Here is a 17,490-nt window from a genome sequence, read left to right as displayed (position 1 = left end):
CAAGCCTTATTCTCGTATCTCTCAGTCATCCTGTTTAATCCTGTACCCTCAGCACATAGCCTTCTACTATCACTATGCTCATTACTTAGAGTATATAACCTATGTCCATTTGTCTGTAGATACCCAGTCTAAATATTACCTTTTCTAGCCCTGCTCTTCTGTTCTTTGACTTGGGCCTGATCCTAGTCAACTCCTGTTAGCCGGCCTAGGGGATTGACTCCCTAGGTCGGCCATTGTAGGGGCTTCAGATTACAATGATACATATCAGTTAGCCATTATTTGCACTGGACAGTAGTAGTGATGAATTACCTTGATCAATCTTGAGCTGACAAATGTCAAGATATTTGCCTCATTCCTCCATAGCCTTCTTTTCATCATTTTCCCATATGGCATTTTTTTCGTCAGCCAATGAGTGTGTTAGCTCATCAAAAGGAGGCTTTGTATCGCTATTCCCTTGATGGCTCGTTTATGCTTCTCAAGAGAGTCTTGACTGTTTCTATAATGATTATCACTTCTGTAATTAGAAACAAAACATTTACCAAGTCCCAACTAGGTTTCTTCCAATTGGAGTCCTGATCTGACCATGAGATCACCTATATCTCCCTCCTGACATGTTTCCTAGGTCTATGATCTGTAGGATCACTTCCCAATATGTTGTAAAAAGTCCATCTGAAATGGAAATGCTGGCTTAGACACCCCTACTCGATCATGAACCTTATCCTTCATAAAATGTGTAACGACAAATCTTTCTCCAATTTCCAGGGACTGACAGAGTGCTCCAAAACCTTCCCACATATTTAAGAAATAGTTCAATGAAGAAATAATGAGGTTCGTACCTTGCCCAAAATACTTACTAATGTTCCAGGGAAATAATCAAGTTCTGCTTCTAGATCTTCGATGCGAAAATTTGCATTGTGCCCAATGCCCAAACTGGCTAGGAGGTCGTAATGAGATGAGGCCCCACCAGCATCATGGTGACCCAAAGTAACCCAATTAACAATAAGCTCTAATCCAGAAAAAATAGATGGCCATTGAGATGTTGGTGCAGTTTTTTTAGACTGCAAAGTGGCACTCTATATCTTCAAGGCTGCAGCTAAGGCTGCCTCAAATTGTTCAGGAGCAATGAAAGCTGTTACGGCATTAAAGAACAATTCTGTGCCAGAGATGGCCTTTAGCCATTGTTGAACATATGCAAAGACTGCAATGATGGAGTGCCTTCAAGGGTATATATATTTTAGAGATATAAGGCAAAAGGAGCTATGAAAGACACAATTAACTTGGACTACAGTGGACAGTGAATTGGTTCAACTTCCTTGGCTCAAAAATTTCATATTAATATTTGATCCAAATTAGGTTTGATGAATTTGATCCGACTTGGAGTTGACCCAAATTTCATTTAGACTCAAATGAGTCATAACCCCATGAGTTCAATCACCAAGCTTCTTGAGTAAAGTAAGAAGAGACTGAATAATATGCAAAGACCAAAATGATAGAGTGCCTTTAAGGGTAGATATTTTCAGAGATATAAGGCAAAAGGAGCTGTGGTACGAACGCTAAGAAGTGAGTTGTGTGGTGACAACACATATTAAGCGTCTTTGAATGCTATTCTACAGCCCACCGGGGATGGGTAAGACTCTCCCTGCGAAAGCATCACCAATGAATGTCAAGCCAACTTCATCAGCATCAAGGGGCCTGAGCTGCTCATGATGTGGTTCGGTGAATCCGAAGCCAATATTTGTGATGTATTCGACAAGGCCTGTGCTGCTGCTCCTTGTGTCATGTTCTTTGATGAGTTTGCACTTCATTGTCAAGGCATGTGGTGGCTCATTGGGTGATGCAGGAGGTGCAGGGGACTGCGTACTTAACCAAATATTGATGGAGATGGACAGTATGAATGCTAAGAAGAACATCTTCATCATCGGCACCAAGGCTGTTCATTAGAACAAACGAGGCAACTCACCTTGAGATCCTTGACTTCCTCAGAATCATTTTCATCATCATTTGAGCAGCATGATTACTATCAGACTTGAGGACCAGTGCTTTCGGGACAAGTGCACTCTGGATGGTCAAATTAAGATCTGATGTCAAGAGAAATCCTAGAGTGATTGTGTTGAGTGTCCTGTCCTTCACCACATCTCCTGGTTGATTACAACGGGATCAAGGAAATAATAGCACAAGGACAAAACCATTTTACCATTTGATTCCGATCACACAAAACTGTGAACAACCATCAGATATAGTCTCGAGCTTAGATTCCATGTCAAGAGAAATCCTCGAGTGATCAAGTTGAGTGTGCAAATTATCATTGTCAGCTCTGAACCCTCATCTTTTCCTGCCTTGATCTCAACAATCGTTGTTGTCAGCTTATCACACCTAGCCTGTACAAGATGCTATCATATATTGAGTATACTACTTAAAACTCAGAATACTGACATTAACATAAGAATACTACTCAGATGTCATCATAGCCCAGGTCCAGTTCATCGGACGATACCTTGTTTCCTTTAAAGGAATATTTCCACAGTCACATGACTTGGAGACATGTATAGCAGGACAAAGTAGTACACAAACAATCAATTACTAAGACTTTCATAATGCAAACCACATAAAGAAAAAATTAGGGAAGTGCACAACTTCAATGAGGGGGCCCTCCTCACCGAAGCCGTACACTCCAAAGAAAGTCTACAAAGTAAATTTATGACCCTGCTGAATAATTAGATATAGTTATAATCAAAGCAAGGCACTTAGCTTTGAAAGTCATATTGCGACAAAGTCCTGTAAGATTTATCAGCGAGAAATGTTTTTGAGTAGTATGCGGACTTACAGATGATAAAAATGTCGCCCAGCATCAAATACGGCACTTAGCTTCTGAAATTTATGTTGCATCAAAGTCTTGTGAGACTAGAAATATTTCCAAGTCAGATGTGACTTAGGTGTGAATAAGGAAAAATCACCGCTCATCATGAACATAAATGGCATGCACTGCATGCAAGCCCCCAGAATCAAGAGCGGGAGCCACTCACAAGTGGCATGCACTGCATGCAAGCCCACATAATCAATTGCAGGAGTCACTCACAAGTGGCATGCACCGCATGTAAGCCCCTAGATTCAAGAGTGGGAGCCACTCACAAGTGGCATGCACCACATGTAAGCACCCAGATTCAATAGTGGGAGCCACTCACAAGTGGCATGCACCGCATGCAAGCCCCCAGATCACCCACTACCAACAAGAGAGACGCTAAGAAGAGAAGATACACTAGAGGGAGATAACATCAGCGTGCGGTAAAATGAATGAAAGACTTACCAGAGAGACATGAAAAAATACTAGAGAGAATGGCAGATTAGCAGGCAGTGAACAGAAAGAAACATGGACTTGAGAACAATCCTGACACCGAATCTAACTGCGGGAGAGACATGAAAAAGACACTGGAGAGAGAGAAATGTTAGCGCACAGTGAACCAAGTGAAGGACACACCAGAGAAAACACTAGAACTAAAGAGAGAAACTAGCGCATAGTGAACACAATGAAAGATTTACCATTGAGTAGTGCACAGTGAACTGAATGAAGGACACACTATAGAAAACACTAGAACTAAAGAGCGAAATTAGCGCGTTGTGAATGAAGTGAAAGACTTACCATTGAGTGGGAGACGCTAAATGGCTGTAGAGATAAACATTAGCAAACAGTACACAATGAAGAAAAAACTTACTGGGCATGAAAGTTGACATTATGGTAGATCCTTTGGATCCTTGCAGGTGCAGCCTGCAAGGATCCAAAGGATCTACCATAGAATTAGCGTGTATCATAGATTGATGAGAAAAGAAAAGGTGTGTAGTGTGAAGATGTGTGGAAAGAGCAAAGTCAACAGTGCGTTTGAAGTTTGAAGTTTGAACCAACATGTCTATTTGGTGTTGTTTGTTGTTTGGACATGTTTGTGAACTTGCAAGTCTAGCACGTCTCCCGTTTGTAGTCTCAATATTAATACTATACCATTGTTCTCAGTGTGTTACCATTGTTTCTGCGATTCTCTGATTTCGTGTTTACCCAGCAGCAGCCATCATATCAGTATATGCGATCCCAGCATCCACAACTGTGCCATGCCCCCTCGGACCAAACAAACTTGTGAGAAGTGGACTGGTGGCGCAGCGCCTCATGTCACCCTCAACCTACCTGGTGCCGTTTCGACCATTTCAAGGTTAGAAGTGGGGTCTGTGAGGATTGAGGAGGAGGAGAGAACGGATCATAATAATGTGCGTCTAAACACCATTTTTCTTTAACATTTCAACTAACTACATCTATCTACATCTACAGTGGCTCAAAAAACTGTCCACATGTTTTCACATTTTTCACTATCTATGATATTGTGTGAGAATATACAAACACATCAAGGACATGCTGGTACCATATTGTAGTACTACTTCAGGGCTTCCAATTGAGCCCTATGGCGTGGGAATTGGTCGAGATATGGTGGAGATATGAGGCTTACAAAATGATGACTCATGCGGACAGTTTTTTGACTCAAGTATTTTACAGTGATAATCAGGTATTCTAGTACATTGTGTGACCTCCCTTGGCTTTAATTACTGCCTCTATCCTTCTAGGCATACTCTTAAAACTATATCTAACTATATAAACCAGAATGTCTCATGTGTCATGGTCATAATTACCATGAAAGCCATCTCCTCTACTCAAAGGGATAATATCTTCTCTTTGTCCTATGCTGGCCTCTCTGCTCATCAAATTTCCTCTAGAACTGAAGTATGCAAGTCTACTGCAGCCAAGTGTATCAAAGAAAGCCACCTGGACAAGGAAAACTCTTGTGGAGGACGTCCACCTCTGCTAATAAGGGGGCTATCATCCAACATATCACTACAGGAAAGGCTAATAATGCCCTCCAAGCCACCCATTATACCAATTACACCATCACCACCACTGTCTCTTCACAAACTGTGAGGAATGTTCTCAAGGCAGCTCATCTCAAGGCAGTAACAAAGAAGAAATGCCTCTTATCTCTATTAAACATAGGCTGAAAAGACTACCTTTGGCTTGGCCCATCAAAACTGGACTGTAGAGGACTGGAAGCATGTTATATGTTCAGATGAGACCAAAATCAATAGGATTGGGTCAGATGGGAAGGTATATGTATGGAAAAAGAAGAGGGATTTTCTAACAGACAGAGAGGTTAGTGAGGCTGTCAGATTTGGAGGAGGTTCTCTAATGGTATGGGGCTGTATGAGATGGAATGGTGTGGGTATGCCTGCTGAAGTTGAGGGGAGGATGGATGCTGAGCAGTATGTGGACATTCTAAATGACCACTTGCTGCCTAGCATAGCTGACTCAGGGATTGATGAAGAAGACATCATTTTCCAACAGGATAATGATCCCAAGCACACATCTAGGAGAGCCAGACAATGGTTTAAAGAACATAATATCAATGTTCTTGACTGAACAGCACAGTCCCCTGATGTCAATGTCATTGAACATCTCTGGGGAATACTCAAGAAGATGCTTCAAGCCTATGAAACCCCCCCTAAAGGAGTATAGGAGCTATGGGAGAGAGTAGCAGTGGAATGGGCAAGGATTACAGCAGAATATTGCCAGAAATTAATTGAGAGTATGCCTAGAAGGATAGAGGCAGTAATTAAAGCCAAGGGAGGTCACACAATGTACTAGAATACCTGATTATCACTGTAAAATACTTGAGTCAAAAAACTGTCCGCATGAGTCATCATTTTGTAAGCCTCATATCTCCACCATATCTCGACCAATTCCCACGCCATAGGGCTCAATTGGAAGCCCTGAAGTAGTACCACAATATGGTACCAGCATGTCCTTGATGTGTTTGTACATTCTCACACAATATCATAGATAGTGAAAAATGTGAAAACATGCGGACAGTTTTTTGAGCCACTGTACCTACAGTTTTGTCTTGTTTGTCGCGATGGATTAGTGGATGACGACTGCTTGTTCATGTGCGACTTGTGTCCACGCACTATGTGCTCCTACTGCTTGCAGATCATGCCACATCACCAGGACATTATTTCTGGAGTCAGCATCAAATTCGTTTGCATTTCTTGTCATGTCCTAGCTCAATATCATGGCCGCTGCCCCCAAAATCCTTACTTTGTGAGTCCCTAACCTTTGTTTTTGGTTTTATTTTTATTATATTGATTCAATCATGTATATATTGACTACAGGGATTTTACTGTGATGGGAAGCCCATTTTCGACACATTCCTTCAGATCCATGGGGCACTTGAGTTGTCTCACCAAGCACAGGTTTTGGCCGAAACTGTGCTGTTTATACATCTCAACCTCATCAACAACAACGCAACGGGTGGACCTTTCAAACTCGCGCACAATTTTCTCATGCCATACTTTCCTAATGGTGGAATCGTTTTTTTGTGAGGTCATCTTTGATGTTGGTTCTGATTCGAAGATCGTCAGGTTTCATTCTACGGTCAACAAACTTGTCCTTGAACTCTTGGCTTTCACTGGCGGTTGGAAACACATTATCTTTGGGATCTCTGACCATACGGACAATACCTTTGGTGACCCCTTTGTAGGCTACAAGGGCAAGAAGAAATATATATTGTTACTCAAGTCAATACTGTAAGTTCGCTTGTTTAACTTCGCATGTGTACTGACAGTCTGAAACAAAGTTTCTGGACATTGTGCTTGGTCCTTTCAAGGATCTCATCAACCTTGCTGTTGAATCATACCTATGGCTGTTCTGTTGTGGCACTATTGTCAACAACTCTGAAAGCTTTGCAAACTTGAAGACCTCAGTACTCCAGTAAGCTATTCTTGATCCATCTTGTGTCTGACTTAATCTGGTTATACTAGACATCAACTTTATGCTACTGTAGCCTTCAATGCAGTACATTTCCAGCCAAGCTTTACCACACATATTCTTCTCGCATTCATCGAGCGTGTCATCATCAAGCGATTCTCTATCAGCCACGCATTCCCTCATGCTGGGTCACTCTCACAATTTAGGTCAGCACTCTGACATTTTATTGTTGGTGAAGAATTCTGACTCATTGAACATCACCAAGTTCGCATGGACCCATGCTCTGTTTCGCTTGGGGGCAGTACCTTCCTGTTCAATGCCCAAAGTGTGGGTGGGTTGACTCATGGACTTCGGTGAACCATCACAAGGTTTATTATTTTGAATGTAAGAATCAGATTTGCAACCAGTCCTTTGATTTTCGTCAACCGGAGAATTTGACAAGAGTTCTTACATATGGTAAATCACCTCAGTTGTCTTGGATCCAACTTGCCCTGTAGGCCTATATTTTGCTCGCCCTTCATGTCTTATATCTACATGTCTCTTGTCGTACGTCTACAGTACTGAATCTATTTTGATGTGCTCTCAAATCATGAAGTTTGAAACGTGAATCAATCACGATCACATGACTTAAACACGATCACATGATCCATGTGACATGTTGATGTTGATCAGAATATTTTGACTGAGATCACCGGCCAGCCGCACTCTCATACATCCTAGTACTGTTAATCCACAGCATTACTTTTTTAAATAATACCTTCTGGTCATATATCTATGTCTTCAGACTGGACCAGTAGCTTCAGAGGTATCATTGTCAGTTATAAATCCAAGTTCTTGGCTGCCAAAGATTCAAAGTCGGAGCGGTCTTGTGTAATCAAGAAAATTTGAAAGGCCATCGTTGCAGCTCACAAGGAACAAGGTGAACAAGTGCCTTTGCCAAGTTCTTTGAAGAAGGTATTATTTTTACTGATGTTAGGATATTTGATAGGTCTATTAATACACTACTTGCAGGCAATCAAAAAATACTATGGATGCAAAATTGATGAAGAAGAATCTGATGAGGAAGGAGCTGCAAAGGCAAGGGAGATTAGTGCCCGTCCAAAGGAAGCTTCTTTCTATAAGAAAAAGCTAACTGACTGGGATGTGGCTCAGAGATTGTTTAAACAAGAAATCAATGAATTTGACAAGGCAGAGCAGGCGAGAAAAGGTGTGAAGGATCCCATTAAGTTTCGTACTTGTCATGCACGAGAATGGTTCAACCAAATGTCATTAACACAGAAGAAAGAAGTTGATTATACACAAGAGAAGTGGAACACAGAGGGGGCACCAGAAGAAAGCCAGGTCATGTGAGCTCGGTGAAATTTCAAACAGCCCATATACTCATCCCAGTTTTGCCTAAGAGGTCAGCAAAGAGACCTGTTTTGAGGGCTAGGAGTCTGCATGATGGCTACTCCTGACTGTATCTGGGTGGGTGATGTGTGGACACGTGTTGTCCATGACAACTGAGACTCTGTGTTGTACTACTGCAGCACCTAAAGTAGACACTTTCTGTTTCTATTAATTAGTTTTGTCCAACATTAGGTAAGCTAAATAAACTACTGAGTCCAACCACACTTCCCTCCTTGACAGGTACATGAGAAATTTATAGAATTGCTGCCCAGTACATTTTAGCATCAAATTCCCAAGCTCATCCAGACCACAGTGCATACCCCTTTGGAAGCCAGGTCTCAAACCAAGTATAAGCATGCAGTGTACACAATCATAGCAAGGCCTTCCTCCTTTCATTGGCCTTCAATCTGGCTCCTATGGCATTAATCTGTGAGACCAACAATTGGACATGTGGTTGGAAGTGCCTGGCTGTGTAACCTTCCAAAGAGATGGTGCCAAGCTCCTTGAGGTACACATCAATGGTGGTGCCCTACTTGGGGGCAGAGAAGGTGTTCTTGAGAGTTGATACATACCCCTTCAAGGAATTCATTTGCCTAACATATGCAGCCAAACCCTTATAGACACGTAGCAGCTTTTCATCTACTATAGCCTCATTGGCAGTACCATATCGAGCTGGAACATGGGAAGGGGCAGAGGCAGGAGGAGGAGGAGGAGGAGGAGGAGGAGGAGAGGAATCCATAAAGTGCATAGGGGCAAAAGTAAGCTCAGCAGGAGGATCCCCAGCATGATCACTGCTATGCTGAGATGTCTAGTCTGTAGGCCCATGACTTTCTCCTTGCTGGATAGTCTGCTGTTGACCAGATGAACCATTGTTCAAGTGACCTTGCCACGTAGAACATGTGAGTTATATCAGTGGTTGCATCTGACTGGAATGGCTCCTCACTGCCATCTATATTGACATCCATAGGCTGCTTGCTTTGGTTCTCCTGACCCTTGTGGACCTCCAACACACATTTCACTAGGGACAGAACATCAGAGTCAGAAACAATTTAATGATCATCATAACACTGACCTTGGTTATGGTTGAAATTATGCCCCCTGCATCCTTCAACACACCCTTGACAGTTGTCCTGACTAAAACAACCTGGCTCACTACCAAACGCCAGCCTGCAGTGTAGTCTCCAATGTGGCCATTTCTACACAGGCCTTCCCACAGGATCTGGTCTTGAAGATTCCAATCTTTGTTATCTGGCATCTCATACCCCCACTGCAAGTATCCATCAAGCAGCAACTAAGATTCAAACATATCGAAAGGATTTTTTTTCATCTGTAATGGAACCAAATGTCAACATGAGATATATCTTGAATAATGAAAACCCATACCCTTTGTCCACCAAGGGCTGATGATCCTCCCCTTTAATCCTCAAAGCCTCTTGAACTTGTTCACAAATTTCCTCCAGGACATCTATCTCATCCAGAGCCCTAATGTGGCCCTCTTCACTTTCACCTTGTTTTCATTACTGAGAGGGGTCCACATCCAAGAATTCTTGTCCTTCAGTCCCTGGCAAATGCATAATCCTTGTTCAACCAGTCACAGAGGTTCTCGGACCTTCCATTCATCAAGAACTGCAACACTGCTCCACTCTGGGCTATACATTATGGTGCATTGCCACCAAGTGATCCACTGCAAGCAGCCTGGCTTGCATGTGAGTGATGAGCACCATCCCACAGTTCTTTCTGCAAATGATCACCATGTCTTTCTCCTTTTGTGTGCCCCTTTGAGTCTCCCGGTTCTAAAGTGCCCAAACTTTAGCATATAAGACAATGTGGTAACATAAATCTAGCCACAGGCCTCTGTACAGGCAAGGGGAGTGGGACAACCCTACTCAGCACAAAGCACTCCAGTGTCTAATAAATTTAGGACCCTTGGTGGTATTTCCATAGGTAGTGGCAAGAATCTCTAAAAAGACAATGCAAATTTTGGATTTATATATCACATGTCATCTGTGTATGAGGTACGGTATTGCACAAAATCCAAAGTAGTACAGCTCTGTATATTGTCATTTGTTACATGTAGGATGCTCTGTCCAGGGGAAACAAATCAAATGCATGGGTGTTTCAACTGAGTGTCTGTGCTGTGTCGAATTTAATGCAGTACATGTCACATAGTAATGCCAAGGGCTATCTGTATCATGTCACTTGTTAGGCACTGGAGAAACAATTAAAGATCAAACTCAGAGCAGCCTACCCCACAGGCATAGCAAGGCACAATCATTTGTTCAATATGGGTCCTTACTATGACCTCTTATGGACAGGTATATATGAGCCAGATTTGTGTCATTGCATGCTTCCTATGCTGGTGATTCACTACTTCCATCGCAAACATATATTATTCATTGACCTTCATGGCAAAGAGATCATCCAAGTCATTGGCATCCACCATGTCTGAGTCTTGGATCATTTTAGAGGTGTCTCCACCACGATTCTTCCTCCCCTTCTGTTTGCTACCCTTACTGTTGGCTTTTGTCGCCAAAGCTTGAGATTTGCCATTTGTCCTTTTAGTAAAGTCCACGAAAAAGTTTTGCAGGTCTATAGAAGGCAGAAAATGATGCCAGAAAACTTGTCCAGTTTACCCTCTTGAAATGCTTATTGTCTTCGTCTATCTTCACCCATATGGATATCCAACCACATTTCAAGCACTACAGGTGCACCTGGTCAATGCAGTTAAAATAGGCAACCCCCTTCAAGCATGGAATACCCACCTTTGAATTCTTAGGTCTCAATTTGAAACGATTAACGACACACATGTCTGATGGCAATGGATTACACCCTGGTGTCCTACAAGAGTTGAAATCTCTGCCAAATGCACGCAGACCAGGGAGGTTCTTTGTGATCTAACAACATTCAACTTGTTGTATTCCATTGATGACCTCAGCATACACCAGCACAACAGTTGTGTGGTTCAAGACACTCCGAGTCAAGAAGATCATGTCACAAAATGATATCCAGACATTTGTGCAGCTGAACACACCAGCATCAACAATGAATGACTATACAATGGATGCTACTAAGGGTGGTAAAGTCCCTGATCCACTGAACCCAAGCACAAAATCCAACCAGTCTCTGCAGAATGGTGAGAGTATGGTTGATATGTAAAACAATGACACATACTTTTGAACCATCTCTACAACACAATCAAAGTGGTGGTGAACCCTGACAGCAGGGCCACAGCTCACAAGCATGAGGCCTCTCCATCCTCCTCTGACCTTGGGGAGATTGCTTCAGGACATCTTCCCTCTCTTGATGGTGTTTGTGGACTTGTTGCTTCTGGCAGTATGCGAGGCATTTGTCATGCCTTTCATGAAAATTTTGCCAGTGTACATGACAACAATTTCCATGATCATTGTGCTGCTGCCACCACCATGCCTACCAGTGTGCAGGAGCATTCTGCTGTACTCGTCAGAATGAGTGTTGATGACAATGAAGGTGTTAGGTGGAAACCCAGCTTTGATGTTACATTTAAAAGCCTTTGCACCTTCATCAAGTTTCTTTGACTTAGACACATGCACGCCCCCTCACATGTGTAAGCTTTTGATAAAATGCTGCCAATATGTTATGATTAGCACAGTGGTGAAGACAAGCCAGTTCTACATACATTTTTGGGATTATTCTTGTAGTGATTCTCAATCTCACTATGCATCTATCAAAGCTATGTATTCGTCCTTCATGGACTCCAGACTGAGGTTCACAAGGGCTATAGGCCAGGTCATCTTCACATTTTGCCTCAATGAATGTGCAAACAAGATGTATGGCAAAGGAGCGTTCTTGTTGACTCCTGTTCTACAGCAAATTGGGCAGAGGAACTCCCTCCTGGCCTCCACTGTGTTGAAATAGGGTCTAAGTAGTAGACTGCTGACAGATAATTGCATCACACTTGACACATTTATGGGAGAATGGCACTTGAATTTGGTCCCAGCAAAAGTGACAGTACTTGCTGATGTGTGTGGCATTCGGATGAGGTGGTGTTGGATGGGTGGGAAATGTGTGTGTTGGATGCATCAGTGGATCTGGCTTTAGTACAAATGAGGCTGGGTGACACAACAGTCGGGGGAGGACACTGGCCTTAGATTGTTTCACCCCACGCTCATCATTTTTAATAACACCAGCCAACACAGCCTTATGACCAGAACAGGCCTGCATAAGTCTAACTACCTGCCCATCGTCACTGAGGAGGCTGAACACGTCACAAGACCTGGCAGCACTACTGTGCTAAGGCACTATGGTGCCAATGTTGACTGTTCCTAGCCCCATATGAGATAAACCTGTCACATTGCCACCTACTGTAAAATTTCTGTTCCTATTGTTAGCATATATGTTGTGAAAAAAATGGAAGAACAGAGGAAAAGAAAGGTGTTGCTGGTCGCAGTCAGCTATTTACCCAACATTATGTGGCCTGCACCATGATCAGGTAATTCTGATCACACATGTTCAGTCCAAATGCATTGTTCATCACAGTGGATGCCACCTACCCGCCATCAGCAAATTCCCTATAAAATTATCTTGGATTATCACAAGGTCATGATTGCATTATAATCATTACAATCACTTACAATCACTATCATCATGTTACAGGCAGTTACTTTTGCAAGACACGTTGCTCTTCAATGATAAGTTGATGACACAGAAATAAATATGGTACCAACTGTTAACCTTCAAAAACATTAACTGTGTTGTAAGCATTTTGTCATTACTGTATATTGGACATCTGTGGTTGTTTGCAATGTTGATACATAGCCAGCTGGCGGGTGTGCAGTCATGATATCCAGCCTGGTGAGGAGTGGGTGCTGATTCTAAATGAATGGAAGGTTTGCTCTCTGCAAGACTGGTTGAACAAGAGTTCACCAAGAGGCCTATAATGAATCACTGCATTTTTTGACTCCACACCCACTGTGCCCTGAAAAGGACATTAGTAGACATGTTCAAATGATGGAGGGCTTTTGAGGACACTTGCTCCTTGGGCATACAAAGCTAGAAACCATATATGTACCAGGAAAAGTCTGAACTCAGTTTGAACATATGGTGGAGGTACATTGGAAGCTTAGATTTTGCCATACAGACATGTAAATAATGCAGGAGGGGGGGGAGGAAAATACTTGGTCTATAGGAAAAAACTAGGCTGAGACCTCTCCAACTTCTTACAAAATGCAATGAAGAGCTCTAGGAGGTTAATGTACCTGCCTTGCTCCTTCTCTTCCAAGATATGAACTCCTGGAAGCTGTTCCAGCCGGCATGTATGCCCAAAGTCCCCACCAACACCATAGCTTCATCTGAGTTCCAAAGACAGTGTACAGCTTTAAAGATGAAACCTGCAAAAGGACAAGATCCTCCTGTCTTATAAGACACTGCACTGTGGCATGATGGCTACTCATTGCTGTGTTTGTAGTTCTGTGGCAAGGCACAATTGAAGCAGTAAGTATATCTTTGAAAGATGAAACTCTTCTTGAATTTGGAGTACATGGAGTTATAGCCCTGGCATCCCAAGGCACATGGACCATGCTGTGGATGAGCTTGGGAGTTGATGGCAAAATGGACTGGGCAGTAATTCTGTAACTTCCTCATGTACCTGTCAAGGAGCAAAGTACAATTCAATCAACTTTGAATTCCTCCCATGACCCTGTCACTCCTGAATGATAATGATGGCAAAGGGACAGGCAGTGATGAAGGAGGGGCTAGCACCTTGCTATGCCTTGGATGCTGGCAGTTGAGAATACTTGTTGCTAGGTCAGTAATTTATCATAAGGATATAAAGGAACAACATTACCACAAGGTGAGTGCCCTGACCTTATGGGCAGTGATTGCTAAACAGGCATCATCCAGGCCTTTGATGTAGTGGTGGTCTTGATTGCTCTGAAACATGGACAGACTTGTTTTCTGAGTAAGGTAGAATGTATGTGCCTCACTTCCGTCCCGTCCTGAACATCCAGACATCTGCTTCACCACCAGAAGACCATACTCAACCTTGCTGATCACCACAAATCACACAGAGCTTTAGTCAACTCCCTGGGCGAAGGCAGTGGTACAAGTCATGATATTGGTCTCTCCACCATCCATCTACTTCTCTGTTCAAGTTGAAAAATACCAGCATGCAATCTGATCCAATCATCTTCAACTGCAGCCCACATATGAGGGACTTCAGGGATGCATTGAAATAGTGTGAAAGGATGTTCAAGATGTGAAATCCTATCTCTGGTTGATCCATGCAGGTGTGATAGATGAGGGCCTCCTTGGGCTGGATGGAAAAGGCTTTCAGATAAGCAGAATTACTGGATGAGGGGGAAATTGCTGAGAGAAGGTTGATTTGCTTTGGCCATTAGGAAAAATTGTGCAGCAAGACACATCCATTGTTCTTTACGTTTGGGATAACACACCAGGAAGTCATGGTGTTCATCATGAAATACTTTGATAAAGGAATGTCCTCGGGGAGATGCCAGGAACCTAAATATAAGATAGAATTATGAGGTCATGATGAAGGTGATTCCCATAATGGCAAATTACTCCTGGAATTACCTTGAAAGAAGCACTCTCTACCTACACAAAAAAATGTGAATGTTCAGCAGGAATGTTCTTATCTTTGGTAAAGTTGTGTGCCCTAAGCCCCAATTGCAGGCATTTTTCTACTTACTCCTCCAGGAGGATGACAAATGGGCAGATGATGATGTACCACTGGCCAGGATTGATAAGAGGCATGATCATCTACAGGGCACTCTTGCCACCTCCTGTCTTAAGGGTGATGAGAAAAGTGTGGCAGGAACTCCATCTCTTGATCATTATCCATACTTATCAGATCATCAGATTAAGAAGAGGAAGCCTCCCGGCAGACTGTATGGTCATCATCATCATCCTCAATTAATTGATCTTTTGTTTGTGACGAGGAAGCCACCAGTAGAATAGGTTGTTTATCAGTTTCTTCTTTGATACACAAGTTGGTGACATCAGGATAAGAGGTTACTAGCTGAATGCTTTTTGTGGACTGAATAGGTTCCTCCCTGTCATTCAACCAGTTTGATGAGTCTGGGTTAAGAGGATGTTTGTGATGGAACTGTGACAGTGGGAGCAGCAGGAAGGCTGTAGGGCAAGAACGAGGATTGAATGGGCAACTTTGTTTTTTCATGGACATGAGCAGAGGATGAGGACTGAGTGGGCAATCAATTTTCTGACAGTCAGGAATAGTATAAGGGATGGTGTGGCAGGAAGAATGGAATGAGGACTGAGCAGGCAATATGGCGAGATGCTGGGCATAGAACTCATCCATGTCAATGCACTTTATGTCACTGTCCTCTGTTTTAATGTAAGAGGCCCTGGGTGGATTAGGATGCTGGAATTTCTTGGCAAGCAGGACCTATGTGCATCAAGGCTTAGTTAATGCTGGTTTGAATAGAAGAATATTGTTAGATATATAGCTTGGGGCTCAACCGGTACATGATGTCCAGTACCAATGCCTAATTGTATCGTGGGAGCAGGAGCAAAGTTCTGAGTTGTTTTCCCTGCACTGCAGGGTATCAAGGATGGAAGGTAGGACATTATGGGTGACAATATCACAAAGGAGTGGCACCAAGTTGTCCTACAGGTAAGTCTTTAATGCTGCAGCAGTGCTGGTTAAAATGGCCTCAGAAATGGCTGAGATGTCAATGGAAGAGGATCCACTGTGATTAGGGGATGATACAGATGCCCTATTCAACTCTTCTCTGTTGAATGGGATTGCTGGGGCTCACCAGGACCAAGGCTGCAGAACAACTGCCATTCCTTCAATAGCAAGCAATGCTTCTCCATGATATTGTTGGTGAGTTGAGGGATGGCTCCATGAAGGTTGCCATAATGGATGTAGGTCGATGTGGGTGGAGTGGTCTGCACTCTTGGCCAGTAGGTTATCAATGAGAGAGAAAGCATGTTTAAGAGAGATGAATTCTCTAGCGATAGCTATGGCACCATGCCTGAAATCCTGTACTGCCCTAGGCACACTGGAGTTGCTCTCAGTTGACTTGTGAAGAATATTGATTACTATTGGTTCAGGTTTATTCTATGACTGTTGTCCATCATGAGGAAGCTGGGATAAGGTGAAAATGTGGGCAGGCGATAGTATGACAAGAAAACATACATGTTGTATTCATGATAGGCAGTCACACCATATGTGACATATGCCAGAAGAGATTCTGCATGCCTCAAGCCACCTGCAAGGAACTTGACCATCCATTGTGCCAATTTTAAATGAATAAATGCAGGAGTGCAAGAATGTTTCAGTGTTGGTTGGCATTGGTGATTTGGTCTTGCAAAAATTGGACATCTCTAGTGGATATTGGGATGTGAGATAGAGAAGATAATAGAGTGGCTTCCATATCTTACCGGATATGGTGAAGAATGTCTTTTACTGCGGGTATATCCTAGGTGAGATGGCCAGTCCCAATCAACCATGGACTAAGTGATGTATGTCAATGAGATGGAAGAAAAGCTGGAGCCTGAGGGGATTGAATTAGTCATAATTGATGAAGGAATGGCCAGGAATAGAGTTGGTCATGTCATCTATGACATAGGTTAGGGAGGCCAACCATTATGGTGCGACCATAGGTGAGGAGGAGGTACCTGTCCTCAATTTGTTTAAGGAGAGATTGAATGCCATGGTAAAATCTTGAGAGGTGCAAGGTCTCTTGTCCAACAATTATCCACTGATAGTTAGGGTTGAGGAAGACCCTTGGCTCATAGTGCTGGTTCCAAGCCTAAGGAGGAGGTGTATTGCTAAAACTTAAAAAGCATATTAAAGGTGGTGGGGTGTCCAAGGGCTGAGACCTTACAGTGAATAGCTATAACTCATCTAAAATAGGAGGGATGAGAACAGCATAAGGGAGGAGAAGAGTGAGAGGGCTGACTTGAATTGGGGAAGGGCAGAGTCCTTCTGGTACCACAGAGTATGGGTGATGCAAGTGTTGTTGACAAAGTACTTTAATTTTGCAAAGTCAGTGGACTCATAAAAATTGCCATCAGTGCTGGAGAAGCCTTGAACCATATGAAGTGCTGGATGATGTTTTCCCAGGTCTGCTCTGGATGAACACTGGCTGCATTGATCAAAGAGTATAAAAACTCATACAACTTCTTCATGGCATCACCATCAGGGCCTAAGTTGGTGATATGAGCTTAGTCAGGGTGATTGATGATGGAGGCAAAGGCATGGGGGGCTTGGGTCTAGTTTGGGTGGAGGCTAAAGGAGAAGTTGGAAGGGTGGTCTTGAAAGAGATAAAGCCTGAATAATAGCATGC

The 17,490-nt window shown here is 42.9% G+C and overlaps 5 protein-coding genes across 5 annotated transcripts; 1 reads left to right on the top strand and 4 right to left on the bottom strand.

Annotated features, from left to right (window-relative positions):
• Window positions 1-809: 809 nt before the first annotated feature.
• EDB91DRAFT_1064487 (uncharacterized protein) lies at window positions 810-1,031 on the bottom strand (the record flags this gene model as incomplete). Its single annotated transcript, XM_041314709.1, has 1 exon — window positions 810-1,031. A coding segment is annotated over one exon (222 nt), but the record flags the coding sequence as incomplete, so codon positions are not given.
• Window positions 1,032-2,744: 1,713 nt separating this feature from the next.
• Window positions 2,745-3,931, bottom strand: EDB91DRAFT_1088515 (uncharacterized protein; the record flags this gene model as incomplete). Its single annotated transcript, XM_041316461.1, has 11 exons — window positions 2,745-2,775; window positions 2,825-2,901; window positions 3,024-3,035; window positions 3,183-3,256; window positions 3,305-3,324; window positions 3,374-3,426; window positions 3,476-3,505; window positions 3,538-3,574; window positions 3,638-3,661; window positions 3,711-3,763; window positions 3,899-3,931. The coding sequence occupies 11 exons, from the start codon at window positions 3,929-3,931 to the stop codon at window positions 2,745-2,747; spliced, it is 444 nt and encodes a 147-aa protein (XP_041169227.1).
• A 2,064-nt stretch (window positions 3,932-5,995) lies between these two features.
• On the top strand, window positions 5,996-8,143 carry EDB91DRAFT_1088514 (uncharacterized protein; the record flags this gene model as incomplete). Its single annotated transcript, XM_041316460.1, has 8 exons — window positions 5,996-6,127; window positions 6,199-6,404; window positions 6,567-6,612; window positions 6,651-6,796; window positions 6,847-6,999; window positions 7,059-7,120; window positions 7,578-7,606; window positions 7,805-8,143. The coding sequence occupies 8 exons, from the start codon at window positions 5,996-5,998 to the stop codon at window positions 8,141-8,143; spliced, it is 1,113 nt and encodes a 370-aa protein (XP_041169226.1).
• A 568-nt stretch (window positions 8,144-8,711) lies between these two features.
• On the bottom strand, window positions 8,712-9,437 carry EDB91DRAFT_1256601 (uncharacterized protein; the record flags this gene model as incomplete). The annotated part of the gene is made up of 3 exons (XM_041324190.1): window positions 8,712-8,976; window positions 9,041-9,183; window positions 9,255-9,437. 3 exons carry the CDS (start codon window positions 9,435-9,437, stop codon window positions 8,712-8,714), a joined length of 591 nt encoding a protein of 196 aa, XP_041169225.1.
• A 4,562-nt stretch (window positions 9,438-13,999) lies between these two features.
• On the bottom strand, window positions 14,000-14,929 carry EDB91DRAFT_1088511 (uncharacterized protein; the record flags this gene model as incomplete). The annotated part of the gene is made up of 4 exons (XM_041316459.1): window positions 14,000-14,204; window positions 14,287-14,471; window positions 14,611-14,677; window positions 14,865-14,929. 4 exons carry the CDS (start codon window positions 14,927-14,929, stop codon window positions 14,000-14,002), a joined length of 522 nt encoding a protein of 173 aa, XP_041169224.1.
• Between the last annotated feature and the right edge of the window lie 2,561 nt (window positions 14,930-17,490).

This window comes from Suillus paluster, assembly GCF_016628075.1.
Source record: "Suillus paluster strain FC165 chromosome Unknown EDB91scaffold_202, whole genome shotgun sequence".
NCBI lineage: Eukaryota > Fungi > Basidiomycota > Agaricomycetes > Boletales > Suillaceae > Suillus > Suillus paluster.
The sequence above is the reverse complement of the archived record's forward strand: the minus strand, read 5'-3'. Positions and strand labels throughout refer to the sequence as shown.